A 15,468-nucleotide genomic window follows, 5' to 3' on the forward strand; every position below is an offset into this window, starting at 1 on the left:
ACAGTGCATCAGATAAAATCCGTCGTTCCATCGGATTGAGCACAGAACTCAAACAAAAGGGGCAGACCCGATTTTCCTCTCAGACGTTTCTTTTTCTTTTGTATAATTGGCATGACTAAATAAAATCCACAATAATGCCGTCCTCATGTGAAATGACTAACTGTTTACACCACAGAAGAAAATGACTTTCGTTTGTTTTTCCTCCGTTCATCAGCAACAGATTTCCTTCTGGTCCGTCTGCACACGGCGAGGAGAAGGAGGTGAGCGGTGCTGAAAACTGAAGAAGAAAACTGCTTCTCTGCTTTGTTTTTTCTGTACAAAGTCTGTATAAACAGTTTTATTTTTTTCACAGGTGGCCACAGTAAAACATGTCTCTCCCTGTTGGTCACAAATGAATCGCCGCAGGACGTTTTTGCACATAGTTGAGCAGAAAAGCCTTAACCTTCACATAATTGTGGGGCAAAAGTGATTCAGCTTTTTTCCCAACTCCATTGCAAGTATTCCTCAGATAACATATTTGTGGAATATTTTTATCCTTTATATCTTTTATCTTTAAGAATATATATTATGATCATAACCTTCTGTTAGAAAGTCAACATGTATCAGTTTCTTGTGACCAATTTATCCTTGTCAGTTGTTTCTTTATAGGCACACAAAAAAACAGAAGCCTGAAGCCTAAATCCTGCCTATTTGAACCCCTCTGAACTTTACCACCAATGAGCTCTTAATCAACGTTCAATGAATGGTTTACAATATTCTGTGGAACAGTTTTCTTGATAGCACTTGATAAGGATTTTAAAATCAAAATAACATTTCCCGAACAACTGGGAAGCTTTCTAAAATGCAAAAAAAGTCCATCTATAAAAACTGTTTGTGATTTTGTTGTTTTGTTTGGACCTGTATTGAATTACATAATTCAGTGTCTTCACTGTCCAATTTCTTTGTATTTATAAACTAATGTGGAATTGGATGCTAACACCACACACAAAAATAATCATTTTTGTGTTACATTGACTTTCCCTTTCAGCTGCTCAGCAGTCAGTCCATGGTTGTCGTCTCTCCTGCTGAAATAACCGCGGCCACCCTGAGAAAAAAGTTAGCATGCCTGTCCAAAATTCCATTCCATTACACACTTCTGCATCAATTAAGCGGATGACAATGGGTTGATGGATGGATTTCTGCATCAATGGCACCTTCACACATACGAAGTCATGAGCCCTGCGTATTTATATTCTGAATAAAGTCAATGCCACAACCCATCCTCCCATATAAAGACTAAACCTTTGACGGATACCACTTTTATACCCAGTCCTGACACCCTCACCGGTCACATATTAATCTGCTGCTTATAAGATCTACCAGAACTCTGTAACTTGTGGAATCTATAACATTTTGTGTCGACAGCTCAAGAATACCTTTTAAAAAGTGTGTTGCTGTTATCACATGTTAGATTTGTTTAGATTTCATTTCGAAAGACAACTGAGGTGTAATTTCCCTTCTATTTGTGTCTTATAAGCAAAGGTTTAAATGAATGATCAAATTGCAGATTTGTGGCTTTTCCTAAAGTTTCCCAACTTCTTTGGAAACAGGCTTTGTAGAATGTCACACATTGCATTGAAACAAAAGAGACTTAGACTTCGGAGAATTCTCCAATATTGACAATGAAGCTGTATTTATCATTCACAAAAAGTAGTTACTCTAACAGGGTGCTGTGAGGTAAGTTCAATACAAGCTTTAGACATTTTGGTTTTGTGTTTTATTGATGTGGGGTTGAGAGATTTACTTGAAAGAAGCAGGCATTACAAGTAAGTGAAATAAGAAGGCAATAAGAGCATACACACAACAAGCATTGTTTTCAGTTTTGACCCGCCATGTTGGGCATCCAATGGAAGCCCCTCGGTAAGCTGGCTCAGACATCTGAGTTTGGCCGAGGGCCTCTTGGAACGTGTATATCAGCACAGACCACAGCCCGTATATATTGTTGCTTTTGACTGACAGTGTGTCTCTAAATATGTAGGAATATACATACTGCAGAGATATGACCACACCACACATGTGCAAGATACTACATGTTCATATGAGCGTACACCTGAGTATTTGGTGCAGAGCTGGTGGCGCGGTAAGCCCGCACATGGCAGCAGGAGCAGTTGGACTGGAGAAGCGAGAGGCACAGCTGCTTGGACAGGGTCTCCGTGGCATTTCTGTGTCCCTTCTCCCTCCAAACACACACACACACTCACGCAGACCAGAGCAGACATACAGTATATACCCACATACACACCCTCTCTATCACTCACGCCGCAGCAGCATCCTGGTAACACACAGCTCTTGATTGGTGACTCCATCCGTGCTTTTCCCAGCATTGACTGCGCTTTATATATTTATATAATTATCAGCAGTCGCAGGAAGAGGATTCTGGCGTCGCAGTGTGTGGAATGACGTGGGAGAGGCAGAGTGACCCCGGGCTCAGGTGGCAGCTGTGTTATGACTTCTCTGCCAGGTCATGGTGGATGGTAGGATGGATGCTCCCAGTCTCTCCCGTTGTGTATCGATCAGTGCATCTCTTTCTGTTCTTGTTTTCCTGACATTCTTTTGCTCTTGTTTGCACTCGGTCACGGCTCGTCTTGTGTTGGATGACATATGCCTTATGTGTAGAATGCAACTGAATGTTTATTTTCCTTATTCTGTACGCTGCATGTTACCACACAGGACATATGAAAGGGCTCGGTCACTTGCTCTGTGTGTTTTCAAGATGTTTGGCGCTGAAGGCCAAATTAAAGGCAACTGTAGAGCGAGAAAGTGATCTACTTTTAGCAGTTTGTGCAAGTTTAGCATCCCTGCTGAGATGATCATGCTGTCATCTGTAAATCATATTATGCAAATTTATGTAAACCTGAATGAAATGATGGCGGTTGAATACATTTAGCAAATTTTCTCTTGCTATTATAGTAACAGTGTTGCTTCACCTAAATACGCTTAGTTTCTCTTTCTGAATTTTAATTACAAGATCATTTGGGTGATTGACTCCATCAAAGATATCTGGGGCTTATCCCAAAGGATGAGAGTTTTAATTAAAACCTGTTTTTCCACCAGAGGAAATGATTCAGAATGTTATTAAGGCCATGATAGACTTTTGCAGGACACTTTTTTCTTTTTTTTTAAGCAGCCTTGTTTTTTGTCTACCTTAATATCCCTACCTAAAGTGTCGACAATGCAGACTTAGTCAACTGTTATTACGCAATTGTTATGTTTTAACTTGAGTTTCTGCTTAAATGCAAAGCAGCTTGTTTGACTTCAGCTTGTGTCTGTTGTAAAAAGCAGCTGCTGTCTTCTGTTCTTTTGACCCTCAGCTTTTTTGACACAAACATCCGCAGTTTTGGATCATATTAGATAGTTAATTTATTCCAGATTTCACATATTGACAACATCAATCACACCAATCTCTGGGTAGCAGTTGCCTCATTATTTCCTCTCATGTGGCGGTTGGTGTTGATCACAGAAGTGTCTCGAGGCCTGACACAGTTTGTAAACCCGAGGGTTCTTCTCAGCGCCAGCCTGCTGCGCGCACTGCTATGTAGGGCAGAGCTAGGCCCTCTGCCTGGGTGGGAACGGGGTGCAGGCGGGGGGAGTGGGGAGGAAAAGAGAGCGAGAGATGGAGAGGGCGATGGGGAGGGACGGCAGCCAGCACTGGGGCCCCATGTAGGGATGCATGAGATGGAGAGCAGGAAGGAGGGGTGGAGGGGTTATTGGGTGCTACAGGGGGCAGAAAGAGGGACACAGACTGGGCATGGCTGGCAAAGGAACATTCCCTCTGTCTGTGGACATCTCAAACCTGCGATACACAAAAGCCTGGTGGTGCTGAGTAGCTTCACTTTAAAACAGGGTTATTGATAAGGTCGATTGAAGGCAACCAGTGTTGACCAAAGTGCTATAAAGTAACAAAGTAAACGGCAATGATGAAACAAAAAAACAAAGAAATTAATAGAAAATACTAAGAATGCAAACAGCTATAGATGTTGTGTCTTCCAATCCCAGTTACTCTTATCTAAAGCAGCCTAATCTGCTGGTAGAAATATAAAATGATGTCTTTGACATAACTTTGGCATTTTCATATGTTTTTAAATGAGCAGCTAATGTCCAAAGCCATCAGCCATCCTCCTCCTTGCTCCTCAGCCATGTCGCACCATCATGTTACTACGGCAGCCAAGAGCAACACAGAGGCTGACTTATTTTAAATGACTGGACGGCACAGTCTCACACCAGAAAGTGTAATAGCTACGGTGGTCCTCGGCACAAAGTGTAGCTGTTCCAAATTTGAGACTCAAACGTATTTACAAGGCTGAAAAACACACATTTGATGCCTACATTTTCCATTGCAAGTTGTGACATTTCCCTTAGTTTGGCACCACCTTAAATCTCACAAATGTGATTTTGCACTACTATCACATGTTCAAAAACACTTTTGAGGAGGTGGGATGGGATGGAAGGTGGCATCACACTGCAGACTGTCACACCAGAAGACCATGTTCAAGCCTCTGACCCAATACTTTCCAAGAGCTTTTCACTTTTCTTCCTTCCTGTCAGTCCCTGAATTTTTAGGTTTAGGTATGGAAAAAATATAAGATTAAGTTTAGATATTCACATCTCTGGAGGCTAGAGGCTAGACTGGAAGAGGAGGGTGCAATTGGGGGTATTTGTTTCACTGCAGTCTGGGATGTCACTACATCCCACACACAGGACTTTTAAAACTGTCAGTTGAGGCCGTTTCAAAGTTTTGAAGCTGCGTTTAAAAGCAAGATCTCCATTACCGCCCAATCCCAAAGGAGAAAGTGGTAAAAGCAACTTCTCTGAGTTAGGCATCGGTGCAAAGATCATCTGAAATGTGAACAGGTGCAAAACCCACAGGGAGGGACTTTAAAAACAAACTCGAAGTCAGATCTATATTTGATAGGTAGCAGGGGTAAATATTGGTGTTGTCTCTATTTAGGAGCCTTACAACAGCAGAGACATCCGGGAATGGCTGCTATCCAAATGCAGTTCATTATGATAATCCAACCTTGAGGTGATTAATGCATTAGTAAGTAGGTTCATCTCATTAGAAGAGAGAAAATAAAACTTGAAGTTTGTATATTTCCTCAAAGGAGAAAAAGAATCTTTCCCCTCCCTGCTGAGTTGTGTTTACCAAATTTTATTTCCGGAAAACTAAAAAATGATCTAATGTTTAGAACATTCTAAGAGGTTTAGGAATTGTCTCACAAACTATTAAAAATGTTTGTGTCGAGACTTTTTTCTGCCTAATTTCCTCTCTAATTAAACTTCTCACAACCCCTTACATTTATCTTAAAAACTTTTTGGAGGCTCAGTCTTTAGGTTTAGGCCCAATGTACGACACAACCAATATTAAGTGTATATAAACTAGCCATCTCAAAAAGCTACAGTAAAACACTACTCACTGAAAAATCTGCAAACATCATACGTGTGTGTGAGATATGTGTGTTTGACCAAGGTGTAAATATGTGGGATTTTTTAAAAAAATGCAACCTAATGCTCCCCAAACCTCTAACATATCAAAAACGTATTGTTCTTTTTAAATGTTCACTTAAAATTCAATTCAAATTCAATTAAAAAACAGGAAGATCCTGTTTAGAATCTGGAAACATGACTTCAGTTTTCCTAAAATGATCATTTTTCCGTGCCACAGTTTAAAGTAATGTTGGGATGTTGTGTGAGATTCAGAAACAAAAGAAAGCAATGACTTGGAAATCAGAGACAGGAGCTCATCAAATGCTGAAACTGAGCAAACGTATCATTTTTGTAGCTAACAAAGCTGCTGGAACCTCTCACAACTAATTACTGTAGGTTAATTGGCAACAGGTCAGTAAAATGATTGTGTATTAAACGAGCATCCCAGACAGGTCTAGTCTTACAGAAGTAGAGATGGGGAGCCGTTCATCATCCCTACAGATTGTATAGATTTGAGTTGTTTCATCACACTGGGTTTGATTTCATTATGTTTACAATGAATTTAACTCAAAATGGCTTGACTTGGATTGTATTATTGAAGTGCCTTGAGATGATATTTGTTGGAATTTGGCACTATATACATAAAAAGGAATTAAATTTAATTGAATTTAATTCATTATTTATAGTACATTATACCATTAAATGACTGAGAATCCGGAGAAATCTATGGTCGCAATAGCTAATAGTCATAATCTTTAGCACTCAGGCAGACAGAATGGTCGAAAATGTAAATTATGATGTGGTGTTGAAAAGAAAAAATGATATAACATAGTAAGAAACATGCCTCTGTCCATACTTTCGTGGAAAATATTTCTGGTGTAGAGTTAAAAATGAGCATGTCATTTTCATAAAACAACTTAGTTACTCTGCTCCCTTTTGCCGTTATTTTACTGTTTTTTAAATAATAATTTATCTGATGATCAAGCGTCTGATCCATATTAATATTTTATAAAGCAACTTGACATTTTTGGAAACTGAGATGTCAAAATTACTGTCTGTCGACTTCCTTTTCCCCCAGATGACCCTGCCACCACCCTGTTCCTTCTGTCTGTTTGGCTCTCCTTTACTGAAATCCCCCTAACGACTGTTCATTCTACACCATCCATTCTCCTTCTCATCGTACATCTCTGCCTCTCTATCTCTGTCCTGTTTATCTGTTTCTGTCTGGTGTCTCTTGCTCGCTCGCTCCATTGATCTCTCCTTTCCTCGTACTCTCCCACCGCACAGATGCCTGGCTTGGTTTGCAACAGCTGTCCCGCCATGTGCCACTACCAAGTGTTGCCTTCACTGCAGGGCTGAGCGCGGGTGGGGGTGTTTTGAGGGTGGAGGGCAGCAGAGTGTATTAGTCATGAATATTCATGTTCTTTTGGGTGTACCACCACACAGAAAATGGCACCACCGAAGAGCCTCCACCCATGGCGTGGTGAGAGGAAAAGGAAGGGGATACAGGAAGGACGAATGTGGAGACTGAGGAAGAGGTGAGGGGAAACTATGGGAAATGCAGGCAGACGGATAGAGAGAAGGGGTATGAGACTGAATGGCAGTGATTAATAAAATTATGACCCCCTCACAGAGGTGTGAAAGAGGGAACACAGCAAGATGCAAGTGCATGGGAGGAAGTTGCATCAGGAACAAGGGAAAGAGGCTACTAAAGCATGACAACCGATTACTAAGAGTCAACAGTCATGCTAGCAGCTCTGGGTGCCTGTAATTAAGCATAGCACTTTAGCCTAATAGCTAGTGTCAGTATGCTAATATGGTCAGAGATTCATAGCAGGTGTAGTTTTTACTAGGTTGCCAGCTTATCTTACCATAGCAACATGTTAACATTTGCCAATAAGCACCAAAAACAAAAGCTGAGATGAATGCTTTTCAGGAATTTTGGCCTGATGATGGTGCTAGATAAAAGAAATCCATCAGAAATAGGTTTAGGCCCAGAATAAATTTATTTTTTAATCTTGCACTCAAATAAAAACCAAAAACTGGCGCCATTGTTAGTGAATTTGTTCATCGTCTTGTCTCCTTATCACCCCTGTTATTAATGGATTCTACTGGGCAACTAGTTCTCATGGCAATACATATAAAGAACACCAACAAACTCAGACTGTACAAAACTTCCACATTTGAAGAACATAAACAATGATGATGAAGACAGTAAAAGAGGTTTGTATCTTGTTGAAGTTCAGATCATGGCAGAAAAGGCAACAGCTATGGTAGATGGCATTTAATTCCTCTAAATTAAGGACGTCGAATATCTGGTCACATGTATTCAGAAGGACTTGTGCTTCTAGTGTCCAGCAGGTTTTGTGTGTTTAGCTGAGGGGGCGGGGTTTGGAAAGCTAGTAATGAAGGAAGGAGATATGGACTTTATGGTTTGTTAAATGTGATGTAACAGCTGTTTTGAAATTGTTTCATGAAAATGTTTATCTATGTAGTTATTTTTCTGTTCAATGGCACGAAATAGCTGCCAAAATTATGTCTGTGGATGTGAAGCGATAATCGACATGAATAAATAAAGTTTTTGTGGCTGTTCCACATTTTGTAATATGACAACACATGGGCTTTTCAAGGGGAACATGAATGAATGCCTTTCAATGAATAATATATTGGACCTGCTGGTTGTGCTATAGGTTGAGTTATGTCAGTGTAACTAATTCTCTGGGAGCTGCGAATATCTGTTAAACAGTCGTAACAATCTATCCAGTAGTTTAGAGACGTCGGTCTGGAGTAGCTCACAGAACAACACTGCCGTCCTCCCTGGAGCTGTTGTTGCTAGCATAGCTAAAATGATTAAAATTAGGCCCACAAAAGACAAGTACAGGCACATACTGTAGATCTGACAAGAAACAGCTGAACGTGTGAGCGATGATCACAATGAGCAGCACAAAGTGGATGAGTGGCGAAGTGTGACAACGGGCAGATTGTGAATGAGCAAGTAAAGCGATGGCTGGAGAGCGGGAACAAGAGAAGGACAGATAGGCAGCGCAAAAGAGGGGAACGAGGAGATAGAAGATAGAAAGCTGGGGTGAGGGGCAGCAGATCTAAACAGACCGAGGCTCTAGTGGCTCTTCCTCTCTCTTTCATTGGGAGCCAGGAAAAGAGATTATAGCAGCCGTGCTTTCTCCTATGCCGGGATTGGGTGGGGGGTACTCTTCTCTTTCCCATCTACCCCCCCCCCCCTTTAGACTACACTCTATGGTGGTACCAGCTGGACCCAAACCAGAGCAAATCATATCACCGAGCGCCACTCAGCTAGAGTAAGAGTGTGTGTGCTCCAGTCAGCACAATGACAAACGCTGCAGTTTGATATAGATTTTACAAAGAAATGGAGCTGTGCTTTTTTCTTCTTTTTTTATGGGGAGGTAAAGTTTGGAGCTTTGTAATTCATCACAACAAGAGGGCTTTTGAAGGGTGCTGTGTGGCGTTGTACTCTCAACAACACTCAGCCCCTTGCTGACGACAGAGCTTTTGTGTTACTTCCTGGGTGTCTGTGAGCCTCTGGAGGGCTACGACTCACTGAGAGAACAAGAGGTTTGGATGTGTGTGCCATCCCTCTCTGTGAGGTTCACCAAGTGCTTTCTGCACTTGAGTAAACACCTTTTTCGCATCCACTTACACAGCCAACGCTGCGCACACAATCACCTATTAGTCTACCGTACACAATCATACAGCCCGCTCTCTCTCTTCTTTTCTCATATACACATGACACACAGGAGCAGTGAGTTAATCAGACATATAAACCCTCCTTGCCAGTGGAAGATAAGCACTGTGCTGGTAGCCTTGCCCTCCTGAGAACAGCACTCCTCTAGCGGTGCCGTGGAGCGGCCTGATAAGGCAGGGGAGTGTGGGATAGCCTGAGAGATCCAGGCACACACACTAAACACAAAACACACACTCTGCTCAGCATCAGTTAGCCTGATGATCCGGTAAGCCAAAAGGTACCTCGCAAGGCCCGAGGCTGCACCAATCATCTGTCTCCATCAGGTGTTATTAATGTCACCACTGAGCCTGCAGGTGGATGAACATGTGTACCTGCATTTGATGTGTGTGTGTGTGTGTGTGTCTCAGCAGTAACGCTACTTTTTGCCAAAGCAATTGATTGCATGACAGCAAACTGTACTCTGATCAAAACTGATCAGGACCCAGCTTCAGAGCATCTGGATGCAATATAATATGCATGAATATGGTGTTCCTCGAAGGTGCTTTGGAAATGGAACATAATCAGTAAAGTGGCTGTTTCTCCAGCCTGTAAGGTACTACATTTAAAAAAATCCATCATTTAAGAGCACTTTGTTCTCCAATCAGCAAACATCTCTATGTTTGAAGTAAGTGACTTTAGCCTAATCCTGGTTAACTGTCCTTTTGACCTTGATGCACAAAGAACAAAACACTTTCTCCAGGGTCTTTTAGTGATTAAATACTGTGGCTAAATTTAAATTAAGCCTACAGTACTGTGCAAAAGTCTAGAGCCATCCCTCATTTCTATATATTTTCTATATATATTGCCAAGAAAACAGAAAAAAATGTGTAATTTCTTGGAGCATCCAAACATAAATGGAAATATAGTATAGATGGTAAAAATAGAATTTATACATTTGAAAATCAATATTTGGTCTGAGCACCTTTTTTTTCAACACTGCTTGAACCCTTTGACAAGTTTTCTTGTCATTTATTTAAATCATCTTAAGGAATACTTCTCCAGGCTTCTTCAAAGCTCTTGTTTGGATTTCCTCCGTTAAGATGATCCCACACTGCTCCAACAATGTTAGAGGTCTGGAAAAAATGTGCACAAATGCTACTTGTGACCAAGCGCTCAATGACATAGTTTAGGGTTGCCTGAATTTCGACACCCTGGTTCATCCCTTGAGTTAGGTGCCTTTTTATGCTGGAATGACAGACAGGTCAGTGTTAAGAGTCTTCACAAATGAAATAAGAATTAAAAAAATTATTATTCTGAAAATGGTCAAATGGTCGACTGGACTGGTAAAAAAAACTGAAGAATTATTCCTCAAACCTACTTTAAAAAGATTACAGGAAGGTCTGACTTTACTGAAGCAAAATGTGATGAAATGATTGGTGGATCGAGATCTTTAGCACAGAATATTTCAAAGGCTCGTTGGAATTCAGGTGCTAGAAAAATGCTTCAACATCAAAAGATATAGTAAAGTTTATAATTGATAGAGTTAATATAAAGAGCTCAACAGTTTTGTTTTGGTTTCTGAAAAATACATAAAGGGTAAGACGATCTCCGCCTCACCAGCCTTTCATACAACTTCACGCTTTTTGGACATTGTGATGTGATCAGGTATTCATTTGTATGGTTTGACAAGATTTTGCTGTTTGTTCTGTATAAAAGCGCAGTTCCTAATCTTTAAAAAAATAAATATACATATGTATTTTTTCATCTTATAGCTCTGTAACTTTCATCAGGGGGAAATGTAGGGCTGCTTTGTTGTGTGCTTTATCTTACAAGTGTTCCCTGCTGCAGTGGCCTTCTTTACGGTGCTGGAAAGCTGATGTAAATTCTCTGCACCAGGATTTTTGAGGCGCCTCCACGTGTGTGTTTTTTGTTGCTTTATGCCATCACTCTTCTACATTTTGGGGATTATGCCATGCTCTTTACCCCACTGCATTGAGCTGACAGTCGTGGACTAAAGTGAAAAGCAAAACAGCTTTTTAAAAATGATTTTAGAATATAGTTCAGTTCAAACATTTTAGCAGATGGAACAGAACGGAATCTTATAGCTAAAACTTTTGTATTTTTGGTAAAATCAGCAAAGATTATTGTGCCTGTTATGAAGTTTTCCTTCAGTGTAAATCTACTTACTCTTTAACCAAATATCTACTAGATCTGGCAACTGTTAGTGGATATTTTCTCCATCCTTCAGTGTAGTTTTGACTCGGTTTTAAAGTTCCCAACCTTCCAAACTTAATTTCACCTCCACAGCAGCCTTTTCTCATTCAGCAGTAACCTACAGAATGGCTCCAGTCTGCTTCCGAACCAACCGGAGCACCTTTTGGAAATCTGCGCGGGTCAAACGCGTCTTAATTCAGGCCCAAAGAAGCGAGAGAATGGCCGCGAGTGGAGCCGGTTCCACTGGCCCTGCCAAGGTCAGCATTCCTCGACAGGCCGTTGCCTGGTGGAACTTTTGTTCTACGTTGTTTTTGTGTGTGTGTGTGTGTGTGTGTGAACCTCCAGGGAGGGACGGTATATACTGCAGGACAGGGAGCGGAGGGAGACCAAAGAAAGGAGTTTTTGCAAATAGGCGCATGGTGGCATTTTGAGCGAATTCAGACTGTTTTTGCAGGTCACGTGTGGAGTGTGTTCCAACAAGGACTCCCCGTTTGTGGCGACTTATTTTTTCATATATAATTCTGTCATTTCAAATAATGAGAGGCAAGTTATCCCATAAAGTTTGCTCCATTTGTTCCCCTTTATCCACAGATTTTTAAGGCCCGGCCTTTGGTTTAGAAATGCAAAATATTTCTAAGTGTCTTTCATACTGAGATACATAAAACTCGGAGCGTTTAACAGCTCCAGTATTACACAGCGTGAGTTCAGGATATAAACGGGCCAAAGGTTCGAAAGAATTCAAATGAATAGGCCTAAATTACACTACAACGAGCATTTAGGGTCAGGCAAGAGGTCACGTTAAGAGTTTGTTGACCCGGTTTGTGTCAGAGTGACATGATGCGATCAGGTGCGCTCAGCCCACGCGCGCTTTATTTAACGCTTCAGGACGGTGTCGTCAGCCTTTAAGCAGCAACTAACCCTGAAAAAAAAAGTATTCTTGAAAAGGATTTTTACAGGTTGACTAAATTTCAAAGACAGAACGCGACGCTCGTGGTGGGCACGTGGATGAAACGAACGCGCGCGACAGCACCCCCCTCTCCAGCAGAGGCCTTAAAGTGATTTATTCTCACTTCTCCCGCAGGCCGCTCACTGGAACAGGCCACACATGCTCACATGTTAATGCTCCGCCTGGATTATTAATCACCAGCTTTAAAAATGGAGCTCGCGAGGGGGAATTCGATATAATTTGGCAATAAATGTGTTTCTGGACAACTTGAAAACGGCATGAAATAACTGGATTAATATCTTTCCATCTTTCTAATACTTCAGTGGAGATTTCAGTGAGGATTTAGGATATTTTATCCCAATTAAAAAAACAAAAACAAAACATCACCATGTTTGTCGTTTATTTCACTTTCACGACCACTTCATAAACTCCTAATGAAACCCAGCAGGCCTCACGACTGTTTGGTTTATTCAGTGTTTGCTTTGTGAGCCGTTCAAGTAGAAACGGACGCATATTGCGCGCTTTCTTATAAATTAACTCACAGCACCTGCAATTCCAAAGTGTTTCCATGATGAAACCGAGCCCGATGTGACTGAATGTATATGTTTAACCGGCCTAAATGACACCTGGTTCACATAAAAATCAGAACTTAAATTACAGAGAGAGGCTGTCTTTTTTTTTAAATATTTTTTAAATATTCTAATTCCAGGCATTTCAACCAGTTTTGAATTAGGCTGTTTATTCTGTCTATTTTCTATAAGCATTCTAAGGTATTAAATAAAGCAATGTCTTTATTTTTGTACTAACTGCTCGTCCACTGAGCTGCTCAGGCTCTGAATTCATCGGTTTGTATCTGTCAAAGTGATAAAAGTTGAACCAATGCAGAGCAAACTGACACCAGGAGAAGCCAGCGCTGCCCCTCCGCGCCCGTCACGTCGTTGCGTGACGTCGGTGGTTGCGCACATCCGTAAAAGAAAAATGCCGCATTTCCCCATAAAAGGTCAAAACACCGTTTTTTTCTTTTTTCTTTTTTAGATCCGTATCTGTTGAGCTGGCGCATGCCTGCTAAAATTCCATCTGAATTTTCACACCTAACCGGCTTTTTTTCTGATGGATAAATATTGTGTTTTAACAGAAACGACGCACTCCGGCCAGGAGTCACGCAACTGCGCTCTCCAAGCCATCCATTTCCAACTTCTGCCCTGGCTGACTGCGTTATTCATGGCTAAATAAACACAGGCTGGACTGAATTTAACGACAAAAAATGATTTTGGTTCATGAGCCGCTGGCCCTGCAGCGGAGTTTGCGTAAAAAAAAAACGGCCAAACTGAGCTGTTAGCAGCCACTTGGAATGAGGTTGGTCACAGAAATGCCTGCTGAAACTGCCTAAATAACAGGAAATCATATTAGCCTATGTAATGATTTATTAGACGTCATATAGGTCCCTGTAATAATTTTGTCACGTGATCTAGATCAACTCTGATCCGAGTTCAGCCTCTTTTTTAATGCTCTGTGTCTTACAGAAACTCACGCAGCACGAGTATGTTCAATAAAGTCTTTGAGCCAAGACAAACGGTGCTGTTGGTGAACTGTGATGGAAATGTATTCGGGTTTATGGTCCACAGGTTAAAGCTGCAGGTTCAGTTCTGCCAGCATTTTCAAATTGGCTCCAACAGCACGCAGCACCTTATTTGGGCTCTGAGGTTTGAAAAAAAAACCGCTCCCTTTCATAAAATCACATAAAATAGACGAATAAATAAATAAATATTTATCATAACCTCCAACCTCCGCTGCCTCCCCCTCCTCTCCCTCCCGCCCCCGCCGTCGGCCCCGGGCTGCCCCTACACTGTTGCCGGTGAGAGCCACTAATCCCCTGCGTCCATGGTTTACTCTGAGCCCGTATTTAATTCCTCTAAACCCCCAGCTGCCGCCCTGGTTACTCACTGAACACGACAGACTGTGAACCGCTCTGGTTATTAATAATTCACCAGCCCTGCGCTCCGCTCCGCTTCTCCGGCCGCGGCCGCAGGACCCCGCACGTCCTTGCTGGTGCGTGCGTGCAGCCACGCTGCGTTTTCACTTTCCTCACTTGTTTGCTTAATTTCAGCTACGCAGACACGGTGCGGCACAGCTAGAGGCACATCTCCCTTCTTCCTTACTTATTTTTATTGTCTTTTTAATTTTTATGTTTTTATTTTTGTTCAGCTCAGATCTACAATCCCCGGCTGGTATTTGAGTCCCGCTAGTGGTGTTGCAACATCCGCGTTGCCACATGGTGAGTTTCGCCTCAGGCGCTCGTCGCTCCGCAACTTTCTCCGGACACTGACACTGAGGAACAGGTGGAGGAGGACACGGGAGCACCGCCACGTATCTCAGATCAGCAAAAAGAGCCGGGCACGCATGCATGAAGGGGAAAGCGCGCGGCGGCGTCCCCCTCTCTGCAGGAGCAACAGCTGATCTGGTAAGCGCGTAAGCAGCAAAGAGTGCAGGCTACTTACTGTCGGTGCACGGCCACACTCCTGCTGTCACTCGGGCTCAGACGTTGACTGTGTCGGCGGCGCGTGGCGCAGCGCCTCGGTGGACATTACGGTACCGGGACAGATCGCGAGAGAGAAGAGCGCGCACCACCAGGCCACTCGATTTTTCATGGAACTATCTCCGGCTGAAATCGAACATAAACACGTCGGATGAGGAAATCGACACTTGGATTATACCGCTCTTCTCTCCGCTGCCTCGACTGAGGAAAGTTGCCTGCAAATCCTCCCAAAAGAGAATGTTTACCGGGCAGCAGGCCGTGTTTTAGGGCTCTTTTGCTTCCGGTGCGAGGCCCAGCTGAACAAGAAAACCGAGCACTTTTCTCTCTCCCACACACTTTTTTTTCTCTCTTTTTTGGAAGCCGAACTTTTTTGAGAGTGGAAAATGGGTCTCTGAGTGTGTTGGCACAATTCCTCACACCACAATGGTACGTGCTATGTAAACCAATAATTTGCTCATTTATGCAGTCAGCTTTCAGGCTCAGTGTTGTTCATAGATTTAATGATAAGCAGATACAACTTTTATGTCCAGTTAAGTGAGCTTACTTATAAGAATTGTGTGGATTTACTTGCAAGTAACCGAAGACTGTGCCAAGTCCCTCCACTAACCT

General features: G+C 42.2%; 1 protein-coding gene across 5 annotated transcripts in view; it reads left to right on the top strand.

Annotated features, from left to right (window-relative positions):
- The first annotated feature begins 14,364 nt into the window (after positions 1-14,364).
- Positions 14,365-15,468, top strand: part of nfixb (nuclear factor I/Xb) — a 147,484-nt gene continuing 146,380 nt past the window's right edge. For 2 of the 5 annotated variants that reach the window (XM_072368267.1, XM_072368269.1), the window contains exon 1: positions 14,365-15,285. In XM_072368267.1, the coding sequence (XP_072224368.1) occupies positions 15,283-15,285 (3 nt within the window). In that variant the 5' untranslated portion in view covers positions 14,365-15,282. The remainder of the gene's footprint in view (positions 15,286-15,468) is intronic. The other 3 variants (XM_072368279.1, XM_072368282.1, XM_072368272.1) reach the window with 2 other exon arrangements.

This window comes from Leuresthes tenuis, unplaced genomic scaffold, assembly GCF_036924035.1.
Source record: "Leuresthes tenuis unplaced genomic scaffold, fLeuTen1.0.hap1 SCAF_17, whole genome shotgun sequence".
NCBI lineage: Eukaryota > Metazoa > Chordata > Actinopteri > Atheriniformes > Atherinopsidae > Leuresthes > Leuresthes tenuis.